Source organism: Talpa occidentalis, unplaced genomic scaffold (genome assembly GCF_014898055.3).
Source record: "Talpa occidentalis isolate TD23 unplaced genomic scaffold, MPIMG_talOcc4v2.1 talOcc4.5, whole genome shotgun sequence".
NCBI lineage: Eukaryota > Metazoa > Chordata > Mammalia > Eulipotyphla > Talpidae > Talpa > Talpa occidentalis.
Window position 1 is genome coordinate 122,366,948 of NW_023604861.1, and position 21,636 is coordinate 122,388,583.

The window sequence follows — 21,636 nt, forward strand, 5'->3', positions numbered from 1 at the left end:
CCTCCCGGGGCGCCCCGCACAGCCTCGGATTGGCCCCTCCTCGCCGCTTCAGCCAGTTTCCCTCGCGGCGGCGGCGGGCTGGAGGCGGCGTGGCGGCACCGGGAGCCCCTCGGCCCCGCGCGCTCCTGCCGCCGGCGCGGACGTCCAGCCCGGCTGCCCCCCGGCCCCTCCCCGCGCGCCCCCTGGCGCCCCGCGCCCCCACCCCTGTTCGCCTCCTCCCGGGCGGGCGCAGCCCCTTGCCAGGTCCCGCCGCCCCTGCGCCCGGCTCCCCCGACCGGCGCTCCTGCCCCGCCGAGCCTGCCCGCCAGGGGGTGCCCCGGGGCGGCGCGGCGCGCGGAGGACTCGCGGAGGGGACCATGCGGCGCCTGACTCGCCGCCTGATGCTGCCGATCTTCGGGGTGGTGTGGATCACCGTGATGCTGTTCTTCTGGGTCTCCAAGAAGAAGTTGGAGGTGCCGACGGGGCCCGAAGTGCAGACCCCCAAGGTGCGGGGGCTGCGGCGCGCGGGCGCGGGGGGCGCGCAGCCGCGTGCCGGGGTGCGGGCGCCGGGGGCGCCCGGCGGGGTCTGCGCGCTGCGGGCGGGTAGCGGGGCGCGGGCGGCGGCTGCGGGGGGTGTCTCGGGATTTGAAGGAAGCTCGGGGGGCGCCCCCGACCCGCGCGGTGTGAAAGTGGGTGTGGGCGCCGGGCGCGCGCTCGCGGGCTGAGCGGGGCTCCCAACTTGGGCACCCGCCGGTCCCGCGGCGGAGGGGGCGCTGCGGGCGGGGCGCCCGGGGGCGGGGGGCGGGCGGTGGGGCGGGCTGGTGCTGGAGAAGTCTGGCGCGGCGCTGACCTGCTTCCCGCAGCCGCCAGGCCACACGGAGCGAGGCCGGAGGCCCGGGGTGCCCGCGCGCGCCTGTGCGTCGCAGGCGAGCGCCCTGCAGCCTCCTGGGCGGCTGCTGCCGGGGCCCACGCGGCCTGCTCCGCCCCGGCTTGGTAACTGCTCCCGAGCCCTTCAGCCGCCTTGGAAGTTGCCTGTGCCTTGAACCCCGCTAAAGAGCCTGTGAAGACAGGCGCCTCGGTATTGCCGGGGAGTTGGGGAGATGAGAATCCAAGTGGCGTTTCCGACTCCTGCCTACTTAGTTCCTCAGAACTGAGCCAGAAGGGCCTCCCTGCGGGCCTCCGGGTTACTTTCATTCAGGCCCCCACACTTCAGGCTCTTTCTCCTCCACAGACCAGGCCCTGTGGGACCCAGAGTGAGCGCTGGGGGTGGGGCCGCGTTTATGAATGGGATCCGGAGCAGTGCTCCAGGGACTGGGAGAAAGCTCCTGGAGAAGCTTATTGTCAGAAGCAGAATGTAGAAAACGGCAGGGGGAAGGGAGGAGTCTCCCAGTACATGTGGTACTGAGGACCTACTGTGTGCCAGTACATAGTGGGTGCTGCTTCACTACCGGTGGAGGGTTATTCTTTTTTTCATAGTTCAGGAAACAGGTTCAGAGTCTTGGGTTTCTTTCCTTAGGTCTCTCTGATGAAAACTCAGACCTCGATATTCAGAATCCTTCCACTATATCCGGTTCTCTCAGGTCCTCTTTTAACTACATCTTTGCCACTTACTGTTCGGAACCCGGCCAGTTTGCTCAGTTGAGTTCCACAAGCATTTGTTGATGATCTGCCGTGTGCCTGGCAGTGTGCTAGGTGCTAGTTACTGTGGGTACAGAGGTGTAGAACTTATTCTGGGTGTAGGTGGGGTGGGGTGGGGCTTTTGCTCATCAGTGGGCCAGAGGCTTGAAGAGTGCTGAGGGCTAAGAGAACTCATGCACCAGTGTCACGGGAGCCTGGGGGACTTCCTGGAGGAGGAGGACATAACAGAACTGAGTTCAGAAGGATAATCAGTAGGTTTGCCAGTAGGTAGGGAGGGCATTCCAGGGAGAGGTTAACTGCACAGAGGAATGACACAGCACGTTGTTCGAGTTTGGCATAGTTTGAGTGTAAAGTTTGACTGACGGCTGTGATGAGGCTGGGGAGGTGAAGAGGGGTTGCGCAGTACCTGTGGGTGCTCAGGGGCCTTGGGAGCTACTCATCTGGGAAGTGATGAGGGTCAGACAGGTGACTTCAAACAGCCTTCATCATACCGGATCAATTTTCTCCCTCAGTTCAGACCTGCACATAGATCTGGGAGCTTTCTTCTTTTCCCTGCTTTTGCTCCTTGTGATACAGTTAATGATGCCTGCAGGGACGTGAACTCTTTCTGTTTTGCGTTGAACCTCATTACCTGAGCTTACTTATTCTCAGTTTACGCCAGGGATCTGGGATGAGAGCTCTCTTTCCTTCTTGGTGTATTTTGCTCTTGCTCCTTACCTCCTCTCATCCTGGTGTGTACAGAAACCACATTTATCTAATGCGGCTGTTCGCCAGGCCCTGTACTGGGCTTGGGGGCTGTTGTGAAGAGTATTCTGTGTCTCTGCTTTTGTGGCTGGACCTGGAGTTTGGGGGTGGCGGGTGGTCTCATAAGTTCCTGGTTGAGGCCAAATTACAAACTAATGAGTGATGTGGGGTAGTGGCAGTGCAAGTCGGGATCCTGGAAGTCCTGACCTCTTGCTCTTTGCTTTAATATCTTATTCCTTCTTTCTTCCATTTCAGTATTCTTTATAGCCATAGTTTCTATAGGCTTTACACATCCTGCTATTTCTTCCTATTAGGTATCCTTCTTTTTTGTTAGTATATTTCTCCTTCTCTTTTTCACTCGTGTATATGACTGTGTGTCTACACTTCTGTGGGTGTTTGTGGGTGCATTTAGTGTCTGGTGGATGAGCACCCCTCTGGATCTCAGTGTCTATATGTATCCGAGGCGAGAGGTGGAGGCGGCAAAGAGAGATTCCTTTTAGGCACCAGGGCAATTTTCCTCCCGTGACTTATCTGTAGAGAAGGTTTGTACATCCTGTCCGCAGGGCATTTGGCTCCCACACCTGACTGCATGTCAGAATCAAAATATGAATTTGGGGGCTTATGGTAGAGATTATGATTCTATAGATTGCCCTAGAATCAGTGTCTTTACAAGTGCTCCGTGTGAGTCTGAAGCTGCCTGTCGATGAAAGGGATTTGGAGGAAGAATACTCAGTCTGTTCATTTTTTTGGTAGCTGGCTTGGCCCCCTGTAAGTATGGCCAGATGATTCGTTCTTCTTAAGTCCCTCACCGGCCTAGCTTGGCCAGCCTGTGTGCGCTCACGTGAAATAACAGTGGCTGGCGTTTGTATAGTATTTTACAAATTCACAAACTCCATTTTACATATGATAGCTCATTGAATCTCTACAACCACCACATAAGGCAGCTGATGCTTCTGTGCAGATGAGATTGAATAATGAGATTAAACAGTTGGCCCAAGATAACAAGGCTGTTACTAAGTGGCTATTTCTGCTCGGGGAGCAGAGGTTCTGAGTGACCACCGGTGTGCGCCTTCCATGCCGCTCAGCTGTGGGGGTTGCACTTGTGGGTAACTGGGTGAGGTCAGAGATATTTGCAGTGGGTGCTCCCCACCCACTTTCCAGTGCTTACATGACTCACTCCTAGATGAGCCTTTGGAAAAGACCAGGGGGATTGGTGTAAGTTGTGGGGGAGCCACCTCAGAGGCAAACTTTCTCTCTCTGCCTTTGGAAGAGGCCAAGTGGGACAGCGGATGCTTCTCTGTCTGGGCTGAGTCTCCCAGGTGGGGAGAGTCCCCGGGGAGGTAGATGTGTCTTGGGGTTTGGCACCCAATGGTTGCAGGTGGCAGCAGTACTCCTGGTTGAGGAATCATTTGCCAGGGCAGAGATTATTTTCTCCACAGTAGGAATTTGAATGGGACATTTAAAAAAATGTGGTTTTTGGGTGATTCCAGCATCCTGGGTTTCCTGGGTGTGCTCAGGTATGGACACCAAGAGGTCCCAGCGCTGTCTGCGCCTGTGCAAGTTTACATCCTGTGCGGATTCTTCCCAGTGTGATCCAGGGGGTTAGATTATTTTCCAAAGCAAGAACAGTGGGCTCCCTCTCCCTAAAAATGTCCTGAGAAGTTGGGAATGGTGGCGGGTTGGAGAGGAGAGGCTGTGGTCCGGGCTGGTGGCTGGCGACTGCCTGACTCTTTGATTCCAGACAGCAAACTGGGGTCTGCTACATGTTCTAGTTTTGGTCTCTGGCTCCTTGTCTCCTTCCCTCAGAGTGTTAGGAACTGTCCTCATTCACCTCATGATGGAATCTCCAAAGTGGGGTGATAATAAAATAAAACCTATGCCCGGCCACAGTTTCAGTGCTGTGGAGAAGACGCACTGTGCTTCTAGTTTAAGGAAATTAATTGGATTTTTTTTCTTGGTTTCAAGAAGGGTTGGTTCTATTAATAGCTCAAGTAAAGATTTCTTTATGTTTGACTTTTTAATGTTGATTAGATTCTTTTACTGGGTTCCCTACTCCCAAATTCAGCAAAGCTCTAATTCCTAATTGAAAAATCATCTAATACGTTTGATGTCTTCATTCAACTATATTTTAGTGATAAATGTTTTACCACTAAAAAGGACCTGAAGATGTTTCATTTCTTCTTTCCCCTATCATGTGTTTGCCATTTGGAGAATTATACAATAACTGACAGAATTAAAAAAAAAAAAAACTAGCAAATTTGACTCTCATTTCCAAGAAACTAAATTTAGTCCAGGGGCTTAGGGCTCAGAAAAAGCAAAAGAATGTGAGGCCTGAGGGTACTTTTTGAGGAAAGTATTGGAAATATAAAGGCTCCTGAATAAAGTGCCTCGGGCCCATGTAAATGTATTTGTGCTCTGCTGGAAATACAGCAAAGGCTATTAGAAAAGAGCTTGTCATTCTGTGGTATTTGCATACCTCAGATGCCTGAAGTATATGACACTGTTATTTTTCCCCCATTTAGTAGATCGCTTCTCCCATTAAAAAAAAGAATCTGGAATTTTAGAGAGTGACCCTGTGCATTTGTTAATGCTCAGTGTGTGCTGACTGGACTTTGTCCAGGGCATTTTGACTCTGGCATGACCACAGGAGCCCGTCACCAGCCTGGCGTCCATGCGTTCATTCACTGGTGTGCCTGCTGTTGCCAGGCTCCATGTGTCCTTCCACTCCAGGGCCATCCCGCAGCAAGCGAGGGGCTGAGGTGGACTGGTGAGAGGTTGGGGGACACTATGTAGCAGGTTGGAACCTCAAGTATTCAAGAAATCTGTCTTTGCTTTCTAGTTATCAACAAGCATTATTTTAAAAAATCTTTGAGGTATTTTTAAATACCCTTGTCGCATCCTATCAGGCTGGTGGGATTTTGACATTTGCGTCATTTTTGGCCTGCCTGGGTTGTTCCCACATCCCAACCCAGCTAGTCCTCTCCCCGAGGTCCAGGCTGGAGGCCCTATCCCAGGACCCAGGGGTCTGTGTGGGGAATCCCTTCTATTCAGTATGGACTCTCTTTCCATAAATCCTCATTCCTTAAGTGGCCTGGTGCTTTTGGAAACAAAGACTGGGAATCCCTGTCTCGGAACTTTGCTGAGCACAGCCAATACCTGCTCAAATCTGGAAAGACAAAGGGGCAAGACTCAGCAGGAGGAGAAATTAATGTCCCTGTCACAGGCCTCCCCAGCCTGTCTAGAGTCTGGCCCCTTTCTAGGTTGCACATGTGTTTGTATCATCCGAGAGTGTTCATTTCCACTCATCATAGGTCATTTATAAACTGAACAGGACAGAATGAGGCTGCTGTTGGCTGGTGCCAAGGCCCAGAATTTCCACCCAGTCTGGTTCACGTGCCATTCATCTGCCTCCTTTGCCTACATCCTTTCCCATCTTCCCTAATCCCGAATTTCCAAAGTGGTCTTACCCATTATGAGCACTCAGGAACAAATTTTAAAGAAACATGTTGCTGTGCCCTGTTTGGTTTCTAGCACGTAGTTTGTCACTCTTCCAGGGTATCTCAAAGTCCCTGGTACATTTTTTTTTTTAAGATTTATTTATTTATACATACAAGAACTGGGGTACAGGCCAGAGATGTGGGGGGGGGGTGAGAAGATTCACCAGAGACAGAGTGGGGAACAGAACAGGCAGACTGACTGAAATACACTGCTGAGAGGAACAGAGGGCAAGGCAGGAGAGGTTTACTGCGTCATGAGGGTAGATCCTTGGCTGGGGATCGAACTTGCACTACAGTGGCTGTGGCGAGCTTCATAGGTTGCGTCTTAACCCCTTGCGCCACCAGGGAGCCCCCCTGGTGCATTTTTGGAGAAGAATTTGAAGTAGAAAGCAGGGATGGGTTTCCAGCACCTCTGTAGGGGACGAGGGCCCTTGCGTCCTGGCATGGCCTCTGCATGTTTCACCCCAGACAGCAGCAGTGCCGACCTGCCATCTGTTCGGGTAAGTGAGTCTGGCCATGCCCCATGCCCTCTGCAGCTGGCTGCTGACTGCCCCACGTGCCCACTGGGACCCTGAGCCTGCGGTCAACCCACCTCACAGGGCCCTCAGTTGCGCTGCTTGCTGGAACCCGAGACAGAGAGCCTGCTGCTCTCCTGGTTCCCCCATCATGTCACAGTGAGCTGTGCTTGCACCTTCTGGGCTTGCTTATGTGGCGGTGGGATGTGTCTTCCTGGCCTGGAGTAACTCGGACCCCTGCCTGCAGGGCTTAGTGTGCTCGCCTGTGAAGTGGGAGCCGCTGCCACAGCGCTGCATCTTCACAGGCTCATCAGCAGCCAGAGTCGCTTTGGGTTACTTGTGAATAACTCTGAAGTGAGACCTCATGCCTATAAATAATTACACCACAGATACTCTGTGTCTATTACTTATCTTTTAATTATTTTACCAGAAACGCTAGATTAACCAAAAAAATAAATCAGCCTGAGTCCTTAGATGTTGAGCTGATTAAGATAGAAGCCCTTTGGGATCCTGAAGAACACACACACACACACACACACTCTCTCTCTCTCTCTCTCTCTCTCTCTCTCTCTCACAGACACACACTCACCGGTACCCTGGGGAATTCTGCAGAAGCTCCTGAAATTTGCTGGCTCTGGTATTTTGCTATTTCAGAATAAGTGGCCTGATAGGACCTTCTGGGGCAGCAGTCTTTGCACTTGGCAGCAGTCGCAGCCATCACGCGACTCACACGACCTAATGAACACGAGGAAGCTGATCGGGGATGGAGAAAAAGAGATGTGTATGGTGTGGACCTCTTTCCTGACTTTTATCTCCATTGGCCCCCTCCTCCCTTCACATTCTTTGTCCTTTTCTTATTCACATCTCCTGAGAAGACAGTGGGTCCGGGAGCAGAGAGCCCAGCTCTCGCTTCGTGACAGGCCCTAGGGACACTCTGGAGGGACAGGAGCCCAGTACTCCTGCATCTGATACAGGGTCAGTTCTGGCAGTTCTTCCACCAAGGTGGGTGTAAAGGCCGGACTGGGCACAGGTGCAGGTTTTCTGATCCCATGCAGACCGGGTAAAGGAGGAGTCAGAGTCCTCAGTAGTTTTGCAGGTTTTTTATTTGGGGTTCACCAGGCATATGGCAGGCAGGGGGGCTGGCTGGGGGGCTGGGAGGCCTGCCAGCAAGTCTTCACTCTATCTGGGCTCTCTGGCGTTCTTTCTGCTGCTTCTCGGCTTCTCCTTCAGGTTCTGCTGCTGCTGGCTGGGGCTGCTGGCATCACCCCCTGACGCCGCCCTTAAAAGCACAGTCTTAGCTCAGCTGAATCCCATCTACCTATGCCCACACCCTATTCCAGGTGCCCGCCATCAGGCATGCATTCAGGACAAGGATCCATCATCTATCCTGATGGCGGAAGGGCAGAAAAGCCTGACATTTTCTTTACCCTACAGTGGGAATTCGCAGCTTTGGGCCACCCTGAGCCACCTTGCTGGACACCTTTGTATAAGCAGGAGTTCTCATTGTGGGGTTCAAGGTGTCCCCTGATCCACTACCTCCTGGACAATGCCCATTCCAAGTGCAGAGTCTCTTGTGCATATCATTTCAGAGACAAGATTAGGCACTTAAAAAATAATTAAATTCTCCTCATGTCACTTGTCTTTTTAACTATCAGCACTACAAAGATCTTTCAAGGAAATGCAGGGGAGAGCGGCTTGCTCTCATGTTCCTGCCATTGGATTTGAACATCCAGATGAAGCGAACAGCCCCCCAGCTGCCTCTTTTCTAATGATTCCCGTTGTTTAAACCCAATTTGCATCTCATTCCAGGACTGGAGAGGGTGGGAAGCAGCTCTGGGGCTGGTGGGACCGCGCCATCTTGATAAGCGCCTCGAAGCGGCTGTCCCTTTGCTCTGTCCTCACTAAGGTTTGGAATTAAGATTTTCCCCACCCCGAGTGTCCCAGCTGAAGATTTATGTAGCTTCTCTCGTTCCTCTGAGAACACTAATCATTCATGCTTCCCCCCACCCCTCCAGCCACGGGGAGCCTGGTCCGATCAATATTTATGCGCCCATCACTCGCAGCTGCAGCACGCAGGCATAATGGACGCCCAGTTCCTTGATGGCCATTGAGAAATTAGCTGGCGCTGTATTTCAGGCTCTTTGTTTTCTAGGATCTCAGGGAGAGCAGACCACATGGCGCATGGATTAATTAAGCCACCCAGATAATTGGCTGTTAATAGATGGCCAATTGATGGCTGCCAGCTGGGGCTGAATTGACTGAGGTCCTCATGGTGGACGGGTGGTCTTTATCGGGAGAGGAACTGGCCGAAAGACTTGACTAAATAAAGGTGAATCAGGAATGCGAGATAAGAGGCAACTTCTTTCTGCCACCACTTGGCGTGTTGCTTTACACTTTACAAAGCATTATACTCACAGATGCTGCATTTGACCCTCCCTGCCACCCTGTGAGGTGGATGTTATTATTATTCACATTTTTAAAGTGTGATGAATCTGAGGTTATAAGGGGGAGGAGACTTTGGCAAGGTTGCCTAACTTGTGAGTGGCTGTAGAGGCAGGAATGGACCACAGTGCAGGTTTTCTAGGATCCAGCAGACCGGATAAAGGAGGAGAGAGTCCTCAGTGGTTTTGCAGGGTTTTATTGGGATTGCCAGGTACACAGCAGGCAGGGTATTGGGGGGCCAGGAGGCTGGCAGGCCTCCCAGCCCCCAGCAAGTCTTCACTCTATCTGGGCTCTCCGGCCTTCTCTCTCTCTCTCTTTCTCTCTCTCTCAGCTTCTGCTGCTGCTTTCTCAGCTTCTGCTGGCTTCCCCGTGTCGCCGCCCTTAAAAGCCCAATCGAATCCCATCTACCTATGCCCACACCCTACTCCAGGTGCCCGCCATCAGGCGTGCATTCAGGACCGCAGGGTTCCGTCATCTATCCTAATGGCGGGAGGGCAGAAAAGCCTGATATCTTTTACCTTACCCTACAGTGGCCTTGAACTCACTCTTGTGACTAGAAAGCATGCACTCTTTCTATGGTAGCCAAGCTCAACTTTTGGTTAGCTTGCTTTTGCAGGGGAAAATGAAATGTATCTTATATGTGCATGTATTCTATGTGCAAAAAAAGCTGACTCCTTACCTCTGATGAAGCAACAACCACCACCTAGCATTGCATTTCTGGGTACAGAGGGAACCAAGGAGAGATTGAGGGAAATTTAGAGCTTGTCTTTGGAGGGGCCACTGAGGGGTTGGAGGGGTTAGGTTTTCTTCCTGGATAGGCCAAATTTAACCACACTGGGCCCAGAAATAGTCCACAGGACACTGCCTTCAGCGGTGGGAAAATACTGCTCAGTGGCAGCCTTGGGGTCTCAGGAGCAGTGGGGAGATGCTCTCCCATCCCCTTGGTCCCTGTTGGCACTGGCTGGCTCTGTTGTTGGCAGTGAGCCAGTGCTCCCCAGCCAAGTCCTGGGCCCGCAGGCTTGACAGCAGGAAATGAGACTCTGCTGTCATTCATGAAGCTGTTCAACTCAGAAGTCAACAGGATTGTGTGATTAAGACAGCATCGGTTGATTTGAATCCCTTTCGTGATGAATGTAGTCCTTAAACAATCAGAAGCAATTCCCCTCTAAGAGGAAAAACGTCATTGGAAGGAACCTGATACATCCTATTTGAGATGCAAGGCAGGGGATGACTCCGGGGAAGCTCCTCAGAAGATGTGGAGCATCGCCTGAGAGCCCCCCGACCCCTGCCGTCTGGAAAACAGGGGGTGCCTGCCTGTGTCTTGCTGTTCAGCCTTGAGGGCCCACTGATGACCAGCTTCTGCCGGTAGATGGACCACAGCTTCTACCCAGGCGGGGCTCAGCCTCCTGTGATGGGTTGGAGGCTGGGTGTGTAAAGCAGTCGCTGTCTGTAGATGTTTAAACTTGTGAAAGCATAAAACCAGGAGACTGCTGATGTCTTCCTGGATGTTTTATCTGCAATTTGGATAACCAGCCAGGGGGCTCATGGTGGGGCTTTTGTTACACGGCCTGAATGACACAGTTTGTTGCTCCTGCAAGATATGGAGCAGGAGCCTGGCTCTTGGCTCTTGTCCACTTCTGCCGAGCATGACAACACAAACGGGCCCTCCTCTTTCTGAGATGCGCATGGGGTAAGAACGAAGAAAAACATAAACTAGGTGACTTTGATATTTTCCTCTCTACTCGGAGACCCCGATCAACAAATTGAATCATTTGTTCAATTCTGTAATTCTCCCAAGATTATAGTTTCTGCTCCAGGTTTTCATTTTTCTTAAAACTGTGTGTGTATTTTGGGAGACTTCTTGGCAGCGTCTACTAAAGCTGAACGTATGAGTGTACCTATCACGCTGTGATTTCATTCCTAGCTATAAATGCAACACCAGTGCACACATATCTCAGTCGATGTACTCACTCTGGAGTTGGTAAACTTTTTCTGGATAGTAAGTAGTTTTTGTTTTTGAGGTCACATGGTTTTTATTGTCACTACTTAGCGCTGCTAAGAATATGTAGTTCTGCTATAGAATGAAAAGCAATATGCAAATGAATGACTTTGGTGAGTTCTAGGAGAACTTTATTTATGGGCACTGAATTTTGAATTTCATGTATTTTTCATGCCTTGTAACATACTCTTTGGTATTATTTCAGATATTTATAAATGTTAACATCCATGGTTATTTTGCAGGGTATAATAAAGCAGGTGGCAGGTCAGATTTGACTAGGAGGCTGTGAGATTCCATCTATATAAGCACCAGCACTGGCAAAACTGGTGTTAGAGGTTTCATGGTGAGCCTTGACTGGGGAGCAGGGAGGCCATGGCGGGCAACTGGTACCAGTTTTTCGATCTAGGCGCTGGTGACTGGAGAGTGTTCACTTTGTGAAAAGGTCTTGAATGCATGCTTTCTTCTCTCTGCATACTTCATTTAAATAAGTTCAAAGAGAAAAAAATCTGAACCGAGTGTGTGACTTTTGACTCTGGTTTTAGCACTCATTTGGGGTCAGCATAGCAGTTTTCACACTTTTTATGGCTGCTGGTTTCTGTTTCCGGAATAAGAGTCTTTGGAGAAAGGTCTTGACACTTCTTCCAAGATTCCTAGATGTTGCTCTCTTTTAGAAACAGGGAGCCATTTAACAGCTGGCTGGTACAGACACCCACTAGCCAAGCTATGCACCGAGTGAGTGTTAACTCTTTAGAGAACTAGTGCTGGGTCACAGAAGGGCGGGGGAAGGACCTAAGGGGAGTGTGGCTGCAGTGGCAAGCCCTTCGGGACATTGGGAACTGTGACTAGTGCTTTGACTGGTTATCACTCACCCAGAGTGAATCCAGACTGAAATCTATCTTTGCTTAGGGCTAAGATGTAGATATGTAATTGCAAGGAATGGAAGTACAAGACACAAACTACTGGCTTTTAGAAACCAGCTCCTTTTTTTCCCACCCAGGAGTAAAAGCAGAGAACAAGCAATCTGAGCTCCTACTAAGTGCCTGGAGGCTTAGTCATCTCTTCTTGTTAACAGCCCGGCACAGTAGGCACTGTTCATTTCCGTGCTCACTTGCTCAGAGGAGGAACATTAGGGAAGTTAAGGGACTTTTCCAAGGTCATGCCATCCATAAGCAGAGGAGCTGAGCACTCCTGGCTGGCTCCCGAGCCTGAGCTCTCTCCTCTTGTCAGGCTTTTCCTTTTCTCTTCACAGTCACACCCAATCTAGTCTCTTAAAAGTGATGACTTGAATATATTTCCCCCCCTAGCAACCAGCCTTTGTAGCCTGCCATTGAGCCCCTTCGCAGAATGATAGGCATATTGTCTAGACCAGAAGCAGTTGAATGAAGTAGTTTATATCAGCAGCTCTCTCTTCCCACACAAGTCATTTTAAAACCATACTCAAAGAGAAAAGTTTACAGCATTTTCAGAGAAATACTTGTGCTTTCAGCACGGACACCCTTTGTGAACACCTTCCACCTACAGATGACTGGAATGTTTTTGGTCCCAGGGTTAGACTTTGAAAAGGAAGTCTGCAGGGCCTCACATTCTTGAGAGTGTGAATGTGCTTTAGGCACGACTCAGGCCTGATGAAAGAGCGGGCAGTGAGGAACTGATGAACCGATGCTGAAACTGCAAAGGCCACGGTGGTTGCTCCCCACTTCCCACGTGGAGAATAACAGTCCTGCATCCAGTGTAATAGCACCGATTATTTGGTTGTTTGTGCTGAGGAGCTGAAAGCTATCATGTGCCGGGAAAATACTCAGCGTGGAGCAGTAATTATGGATCAGCTGATGATAAAGGATGCACTGGATTGACTGCTAATTAGATTATTAGCACCAAAAACAAATACCTGCTATTAGCTATAAATAAGCTACACTTATGATATTTTCTCCTTTTCAGTGCATCTTCTTTTTGATAATGTACGATTTCCTCTCCTCCCTTTCTGTGCCAACACTTCTCATCTCCCCCAATCACGTTAAGCACATTTACTTATTGAGTTGTCATCTAGTTGTTTTCTTGTTTCCTTCCAGCTGCAACAGCAGGTCAAGAGAGTTGACACTTAACGATGCCACGTGTCTGGTCCTACCTGAAGTGTTAGGTCTTCTCAGGGAAGAAGTTGGGGCTAATCCAGAGCATGAGCCAGGTTTTCCCCCCGGTACTGAGTCTTTGTGAGGAGCAAAGGGGAAACTGGTGCTGGAGATAATTGCCAAAGAAAAGACCTGGCTGCTTCCTTTGTGCCTCTGTGAGGTTCGATCTTCATTACCATGGCTTGAAGGAAAGGACAGGATAGCCATTTGGGTGTTTCAGGTGTCTGCGATCCCCACACCTCCCCACCAGATGGGCCTGTCTTCCTACAAGCAGGCTGACTGCATGTCCCTGGCAGTGTGAGATTCCACCTGTCTTTCTGCACAGGGTGACTATGAGTTCTGTGGGTGGGAACACCTGGAAGACCCTGGGGAGCTTCCCGGGTTGTCTGGAGAGAGAAGTTGGCTCTGGCTGGAGCCAGGGGGCAGCTCTGCTCATGTGGCTGATAATCGGGGCAAGTTGGGCTTTGTGCAGAAAGTACTAAAGATAGACTGTTAGCAGGTGACTGAGGGGTACCCTGGTGCTCCAAACTGGTGAGGGGTTCAGCCATGGACTGCACAAATGCAAAGGAAGCAGAACTCAAAATGTAGCAGCCCTCCCACGTGTCCCTCACCCACTGTATCTTCCAAATGAACAATTTCCATCCAGATACACAAACACACTAGAGAAATAAAATCCATGTTGCGTTTCTGGTCGTGGGTACCTGAGGTGGGGGGAGCCTCCCATTGGGCTGACTAACCACGGGTGGCTTTTTCCCGTTCAGGGAACCAGATCTGTTAGAGCAATTACCACGGGAGGCTCATTGACTGTGTTTAGCATCTCAGACTTTCCATTTTCGTCTGGCCTGGAGTATCCTGCAGCACAAACTAATAGCGCAAAGTCAAAATCAAAGTACATATCAAGTCCCCCCAACTAGGGAGGCTGACAACATGTCAGTCATGGCGCCTTCCCCCACCTCCCTCGCTCTCAGCCCCGAGCAGGCGTTTTCTAGGTGTGTCTGCAGCAGAACTATTAAATAGTTCATGGCTGCTGGTCTGTGCTGGGTGTCCTATGTAGAAATGAGAAGCTTTCCTGAGGAGAGGGGCACGTGAGTGCCTTTCAGGGGAAAGCGAGGTGCTTTATGTTTCAGCCATTCAATCTTCTCTGAGATAGGCAGGCTGCGATTTAGCTGGTGCAGGCAGACTGAGCCATGTAGGTTGTTAAAATGATCTTAAGAATATCATCGCTGGATGATGTACTGATTATCTTTATTTATCTTTGAGGAACTCGAGGTTCATAAACATCCAATAACTTGCCCATGTCAACAGAATTATTAGTAAGCGGAGGAGCTGAGGCAGGACTGGGTGACCCTGGAGCCCATGCTGGGCGCCCTTGGGAAGCTGCAGCGGGGCTTCTTGCAGGAGGTTTTCCATGCGAATTCCTGTCTATGAGGAAATGGGTTTATCACATGTGGGTGGACAGAGTGGGCCAACTCCCCAGTGCCCTGGCTACTTGGTCACGCTCACCAGTCCAGCCAGCAAACCCATGTGGGGCACCACTGTGTGTGAAGCCCCGTGCCAGAAGCGGGAGATGCCCAAGCTCTGGTTCCGCACTCCGGCCCAGAGCAAGGTCGAGGAGCGTGGGGCGGGGAGCAGTGGCTTTCTGCCGGGCCCCGCCTCTCCTGTCTCTTGAGTGCTGTCTCCCACTTGGACATTGCATTGTGTTGCTTTATTACCGGAGAGGACTGAGTCTCCAGGATGGCTGTTTAATGGTGAAAGGACAGCAAGGTGGCCGGGCCTTTTCTCTTGAGTTGATGTGGAATGTGAGGCAGGGCGGATGGAGAGACTCTTCAGGCAGGTTCCTGGGATAAAAGTTTGAGGAGATTGCTTTTGAATTTGCCAGGAATTGTTCTGCTAGGTTGAATTTCTTCCCCTGATCATGTCACTGTTCTGTTAGCCCAGAAAACTGTGGTTGAAGTTTAATCTCGTCCTTAAAGCTGTTTCACTAAAACAGGAACCTGTTATTCCACAGGGCCTGTTATTAGAAGAAGAAGGATTTAGGGCGGTCTTTTAAAGTCGTTTCAGGGCTTTTTGAAGAAGTACATTTGCCAGAATCCACTTGTCCCCAAAGTGTCTGCTGTTTGAAAAGTATAGCACTTGGGGAAGGCTACCGGGAAGGAAAACTGGCTTCAGATTATAAAATAAGCTAACTGAGCAACCCACTTCAATTTAATTAGTCAGGAATGCCCTATGGTGGGTTCTGGACTTTTGGGGGCAGCATTTCAGCCAGACCCCCTCTTCTGCTGTTTATATACAGCCTGTAAGGTGTGTGCTTGTTACCTTTTTTTGATGGTTGGAAGAAAAATAGTATTTTGTGTTATATGACAATTAATATGACATCTAAATTTCAGAGTCCATAAATTAAGTTTCATTGAAACACAGGTCATCTCAACTTCTGTGCAGATTGTCTGCGGTAGTTTCTGTAGTACTGCAGCAAAGTGGTTGGGGTGTGGGGATTCCTCTTCTACTTACAGCTTCACTCAAAGGTCTTCCTCAAAGTCCCAGAGTGTGGGAACTTCCCAGCATTGTGTTCACAGCTGTAGCATGCCATGGAGCCCTCGCTGTCCGGGAGACCTGTGCCCAGGGTCCAGCCTCCCTGGGACACCACAGAGCCCCTCCCATACACGCCTTACAGGCTGCATATAAATAGCAGGCGAAACGGGGTGCAGTGGGGGGGTGTCTGGCTGATGCTGGCCCCAAAAGTCCAGAACCCACCATAGGGCATACCTGACTAATCAAATTGAAGTGGGTTGCTCAGTTAGCTTATTTTATAATCTGAAAACCCTGCCACCCCCAGGCACCCACAGCTCTTAAGATCTCTGCCCCCACTGTCTTTCCAAACTAGAGGGATTCCCTTTTCTCTAGTCTTCAGTGTGCTGCTTTTCCATCTCTTTCTTCTTATGTTCCAACAGAGACCTGTGTTAACTGAGATGTGACCCCCCAGCATCTCCCCTGGGACCTAACACAGGGCATGTGGAAATGCCCTCATGATGCACCAAATTAAAATCATAGTAGTATTCAAAATTACGCACATAATAGGATCCTGTTAGAAAAAAAATCTTATAACATCAAAGTCTGTATAAATGGGCATTGTCTATGTTGTATTTCTCATTGTTGTTTCTTAGTTAATTAATGATTGATTTAGGTTTAGTCTCCCTAAATCCCTCCCACATCTCTCCCCACTTTTAAATTAGCAACATCACAACTTGAATATGTAAATGTCCATATTTTTCTCTGTGCATGATGGAGTCAGTATTAAACATTTAAACATTTAAAAATCTGTTTTGGTCACTATTAAAAAAGGGGGAAATCAATTATATTATAGATACTTATTTGAGTCCTACCCTTCGTTTAACCTTGTATTTTAGAAATCTTGAGGTCCGCTGGCTCATTATTTTCAATGGCCCCATAATAATCTATGGCATGGATGTGAGTTGTTTTATTCAATCCTTTCCATTGGATGCCTATGCATCCTGTCTCTCCATGCAGTGTTGCAGTAAAATGCATTGTGCACATGTTCTAAAAAGTAGGCACTTTTATTTCTACAGGGTAGATTTTGAGTGAGTCAAAGGCAGGCTGTAATTTTTATATTAGTGGATAGATTAAGATGGCTTTTTAAAAACAGTGTCAATCTACATTTGCACTAGCAAGTGTGAGTCCTTCCCCACCCCCGCCCCCGTGTTCCCTTTAAGTGTTGTGTTCCCTTTAAATGTTCCCTGTAAATGTTGTCATTTTCATTTTGCCAATCTAAAGTGCAGAACATGGAATCCTATTGTAATTTTATACTCCTTTGGCTACCAGAGAGGTTGAGTATATTCTCAAGTGTTTATTATCTTTAAGGATCTGCTCTTCTGTCACTTATCTCTATTCTATGCTTTGTCTGTTTGTCCACTGGATGGTTTATCTTTTTGTTGTTAATTGTAAGACCTCTTTGTATGTTATGGATCACTCTTTATTGGACATAGGTACTGCAGATTTTTCAAAATCAATTGTCATACTATTGACTTTGTTTATGGTATATATTGCCATATAACTCTTTACTTGTTTTATATAAATAGATCTAATAGAAATAGCTAATGAATATTCTATTTTATTAAAAAGATCTTCCTAACTTCTAGGTTGTAAGTGGAACATCTTTAATTTCTTCTTCTATGTAACTTAAAAAAAAACCCAACAACTTTCAAATCTTAAGTCCACTGGAATTTAATATTATTTCTAGTTTGAGGTAAGGATTCAGCACCATTTTCTTACAAATAGTCATCTGTGTTGATATTATTATTTTTTTTAAGGATTTATTTATTTATTTATACAAGCACTGGTACAGTTAGAAACACAGGAGGGTGAGAGAATTCACCAGAGCCAGAGCGGGGAATAGAACAGGCAGACTGACGAAATACACTGCTGAGGGGAGCAGCGGGCGAGTCAGGAGAGGTCTGTCGCGCCATGTGGGACCCTCACCAGCGGACGGAGATCGAACCAGTGCTGCAGAGGCTGTGGGCAGCTTTGTAGCCCAGCGCTCAACCGCTGCGCCACCAGGGGAGGCCCCTGTGTTGATATTATTAATTAAACCATATTTTGCTCCACTAATTAAAATACCACCTTTGTCATATATCTGTTTCTTCTATCTGAGTTTTAGTTCTGGGAACTCCATTCTGTTCTGTTGACTTAAATATCTCGCACTCTGCCAATATCATACTTTTTACTGGAATTTTCTTATTAAATCCAGCAGTTACTTCTTAATTAGTTCGTTGGATTTCCTAGGTATAAAATCATGTCATTATCACCATGAGTTAAATTTAGTCCTTCTTTTTGAATACTAATCTCGATGATTTCATTATGTTGTTTCATTGTATGCACAAGAACATTCAAAGCCAAAAACCTTGGCAACAGAACTCTTTCTTCAGGTTGCTATTGATGATTCCAGTGTTTTGTTGTTTACTTTTATCGACTGTTCTTTATCATAATTTGGTAGTTTCCTTTTTCTGTTTTACTTCAAGTTTTTTTTAGAAGTGATTTTAGTTTTTTTTTAAATCATTTTAATGGAATCATTTAATTTTTGTCTTTTATTGATGTAATAAATTATTTTGACTGCTAATTTTGAACCACCTTTGCTTTGCTGGAGTAGATTCTATTCAGTTACAGTTTTAAAAAATATGTATGCTGTTCTATTTTATTTATTGACATTTATCTGGAATTTTAACATCTGTATTCAGGAATTATTGAGTTGCTGCTTTTGGGGAATAATTTCAGAGTTTAGATTTAAGAGTATGCTGCTTCTATAAAATGAATTATGGAGATTTTGGTTTTTTATTTTTAGCATGTGGGAATAATTTAAATAGCTGAGGCATTATCTATTGCTTAATGACCATGTAAAACTCAGCTCTGAAATTATTGGTTTGCTCTAAGGATAGCCTTTGGTTAGAAAGTGTACCTAAATTTTCACCATATCTATATAAATATTGTCTGGCTTGTTTGTTTTCTTTGGCATTTGCCCATCTCTTTATTTTCAACAGTTTTTTAATGACAAAGTATGTTTCTTATAAATAATTTACAACTGTATATTAACTTGAACACCTAGTTTTATTTTTCGATCCAATCTGATGTTTGTTTTTTAATAGGAATAGTCTACTTATTGTAATTAGTGATAATAACTGATATGCTGAGTATTTGCTACTTAATTTTCCTTTTTTTTTATTTTTCTCCTTTTTATTGTTTTTGTTAGTTTGTCCAATTATTATCAGTTCCTCTCCCTTTTTTTAAATTTGGATATCTTACTATATCATAGACACTATTACCTTCCTTTTCTGGACATTCAAATACATATTTCTCAGAAAACAAGATATCAACAAATTTTCCCCACCAAGATGTTACCTATTCATTATCAGTCTTACAAGCTTTCTTTAAAAGACCTTTTTGGAGTAGTTTCCCTTCTTCACACTTTCTTACACTGAAAGCTAATGGATCTTTAGAAGACTTCACTCACTCACTCACTCACTCACTCACTCACTCACTCACTCACTCACTCACGATAGTGTTTCAAATCCAGTGGTGGTGCAACAGGGCCAACAAGCCAGGACAGCAGTAAGGTACTGACCCCACAGAGTGGCTGTCTGTAGAATTGCAGTTTTATTTATTTATTTATTTATTTTAAAGATTTATTTATGCATACAAGAACTGGGATGTAGGCCAGAGGTGTGGGGGTGAGGGGTGGGGGTGAGAGGATTCACCAGAGACAGAGTGGGGAGCAGAACAGGCAGATCTGCTGAAATACACTGCTGAGGGGAGCAGTGGGCATAAAAGGAGAGGTCTGCTGTGCCATGTGTGTTAGCTCATGTTGCCGTGGCTGGCAATAGCTTGAGAGCACTGTGTCTTTAACCCCTGCACCACCAGGGAGGCCCAGAATAGCAGTTTTTAACTTTACATTTTCCAGTCCCTATTGTCTAATTTAATACTGTAACTGGAGCTTGGTGAATGAACAACTCTCCATGAAATTTTTCATTTCCAGGTTTTGCTGAGATGATGTTTTTTAGAAATAAATGTCATGTTTTTCTCTGCAGAATATCTCTTCTTTTTAAAGTATTCTTATTTGCCACTTACAGTAGATGTTCCTAGCCCCTTAATCCTATCAATGTAGACATAGCCGTGCAGCTCACAGATCCATCACAAACTACTCTTTTCATCTTACCCATCTCAAGATTTCTGTTTGAATTCGTTCTTTTTTTTTTTGTCAGAGCATTTTCTTTATGTGGGTTATATTTTCTTTGAACCCTGGTGTATCCACAAATGTTCTACAAATCGCACAGATGGGTAACATCTGCCTTGGATATATGGCAGTCTGGATGGTTCACCACTGTTTTCTAGATTCCAATTTTGCAGATGGCAGGTATACTTGAAAGCTAATTACCGTACCCCTGTATGTCACCTGTTCCTTCTGTTTGGAGCCTTGCAAGATTTTCTAATTGTCCTTGGAACTCAGGACCACGCTATCGGGTAGGTTCTGGGAAGGACTCAGTTCCGTTTGCACACTTAGGTCTTTCTTCAAAACAGAGAAAGTTATGCTCTCATTAACTTAATTTTTGTTTCTTGTTCTATCTTCTGGGGTTATTGTTATTCACAAATTAGGCCTTTGGGATGCACCTGTTCTCCAAATACCTTTTTGCCCCTGATTTTTATTTCTTTATATTTTTGTTCTTCTTATGTTACTTTTTTCCATTTGCTCTTCTGAGTAATTCATTCAGGTCTCTACAGCAACCATCCCATTCATCACATCATCTGATGAGCTTTTCAGTTTGAAAATCATGATTTTTCGTTCTAGAACACTTCTGTTTTTGGCTTATGGTTGAATACCATTAAGGGTTGTTATTTTTTGTTTGCATTGCCCTTTGTCTCTGCTCACCATTCTATTTCCTCACCAGCCTCTCCCTTTTAAATGTTGGCTCATTCATCTCTGGCTTCTGGTCCCTTCTGTGGGTGGTATTTGTCCTTTGTCAGCTGTCCAGCTGCCTTTAGGTAAGATCCGCAGAGAGTGGCAATGGTGTTGTATTCTGGCCCCATGTACACTGGAGTGGTTCCACCTGGCAGATTGTCAGTGCCCAGACATACAGAAGGAAACCCTGAGCTACCCTAGCTCCTGACTAGAGAGGACTCGATGTCCTGGTTCACTTGCCAGTCCTATCCTTGGGCCACAGACAGGAGGTCTTCTTAGAAGCTCAGACAGCTGAACGTATTCCCAGGGACCCACTCTGGGCCAAGTTCTTTCTAGGATTTGGGAGCTCCTATCTGGTTCTGTACCCCTCTGCTGTATCCTGCACCAGCTTTCTGTACTCAACTCTGCAGAATCTGAGGTCTCCCTCTCAGACTCCAGTTTATACCTGTGTGTTAGCCTCAGTGGCTGCCAGGTTCAAGAGAACAGCCTGCAGTTGGACTGGAGTTGAGAGAGGCAATTGCAATTGTCAGCAGGGGGCTCTTCAAACCACCACTGTCCAAAATCAGCTGCTTCATCTGTTTCTGGGTTTTCAGCAATGACTTTTCAGAAACTTCCAAGTAAATTTTGTTTTAAGATTTAGGCTTCTTTGTAAACCATTAAATTGAGATCTTGCCACATTTTATCAACAGGAGAGGCATTTTGCTTTAGTTATGAAGGATTGCTATTCATTGGGAAGTGTTGCTATGATTTTATCATGGCTGTATATAGTAATACCAGTGGGTAGACCTCACCCATCTAGACTGAAATTGCTTCCTTGTGTGATCTTTTGGAGAATTTTAGGTTTAATTCATTACAGGAGTTCTGGAAGCATATGGTGAAGAGATTATATGACAGAAAAAGGAGTTTTGGTATAGCATGATGAGAAAACAAAGCATTTTGGGGATGGGAGAAAGGAGGTTTGAAGGTTTGAGTTTGGCACAGACTCAGTGGTGTTGTGGGCCAATGAACATGCTGTTGAACCTTGTTCCATAAAGTGGACAGGATGCCTAGTGGACCCTGACTCACAGGAAATTGGTGGCTAAGATGTCCTGTCAAGTGAGAAATGTAAAATGCCCTGGGTCATGCATGTTGGCCATTTTTCTTTGAAGACTCTGACATATTATAGGAGTAGCTCATGAAGAATTCAAGAGATCTTCAACTTTTTCAACATTTATTAAACATCTGTCCCATTCAA

The 21,636-nt window shown here is 47.1% G+C and overlaps 1 protein-coding gene across 1 annotated transcript in view; it reads left to right on the plus strand.

The window, feature by feature from the left end:
* The first annotated feature begins 347 nt into the window (after positions 1-347).
* Positions 348-21,636, plus strand: part of GALNT14 (polypeptide N-acetylgalactosaminyltransferase 14) — a 183,696-nt gene continuing 162,407 nt past the window's right edge. Inside the window, exon 1 of the mRNA XM_054701225.1 lies at positions 348-485. Coding sequence (XP_054557200.1) covers positions 357-485 — 129 coding nt within the window. The 5' untranslated portion in view covers positions 348-356. The remainder of the gene's footprint in view (positions 486-21,636) is intronic.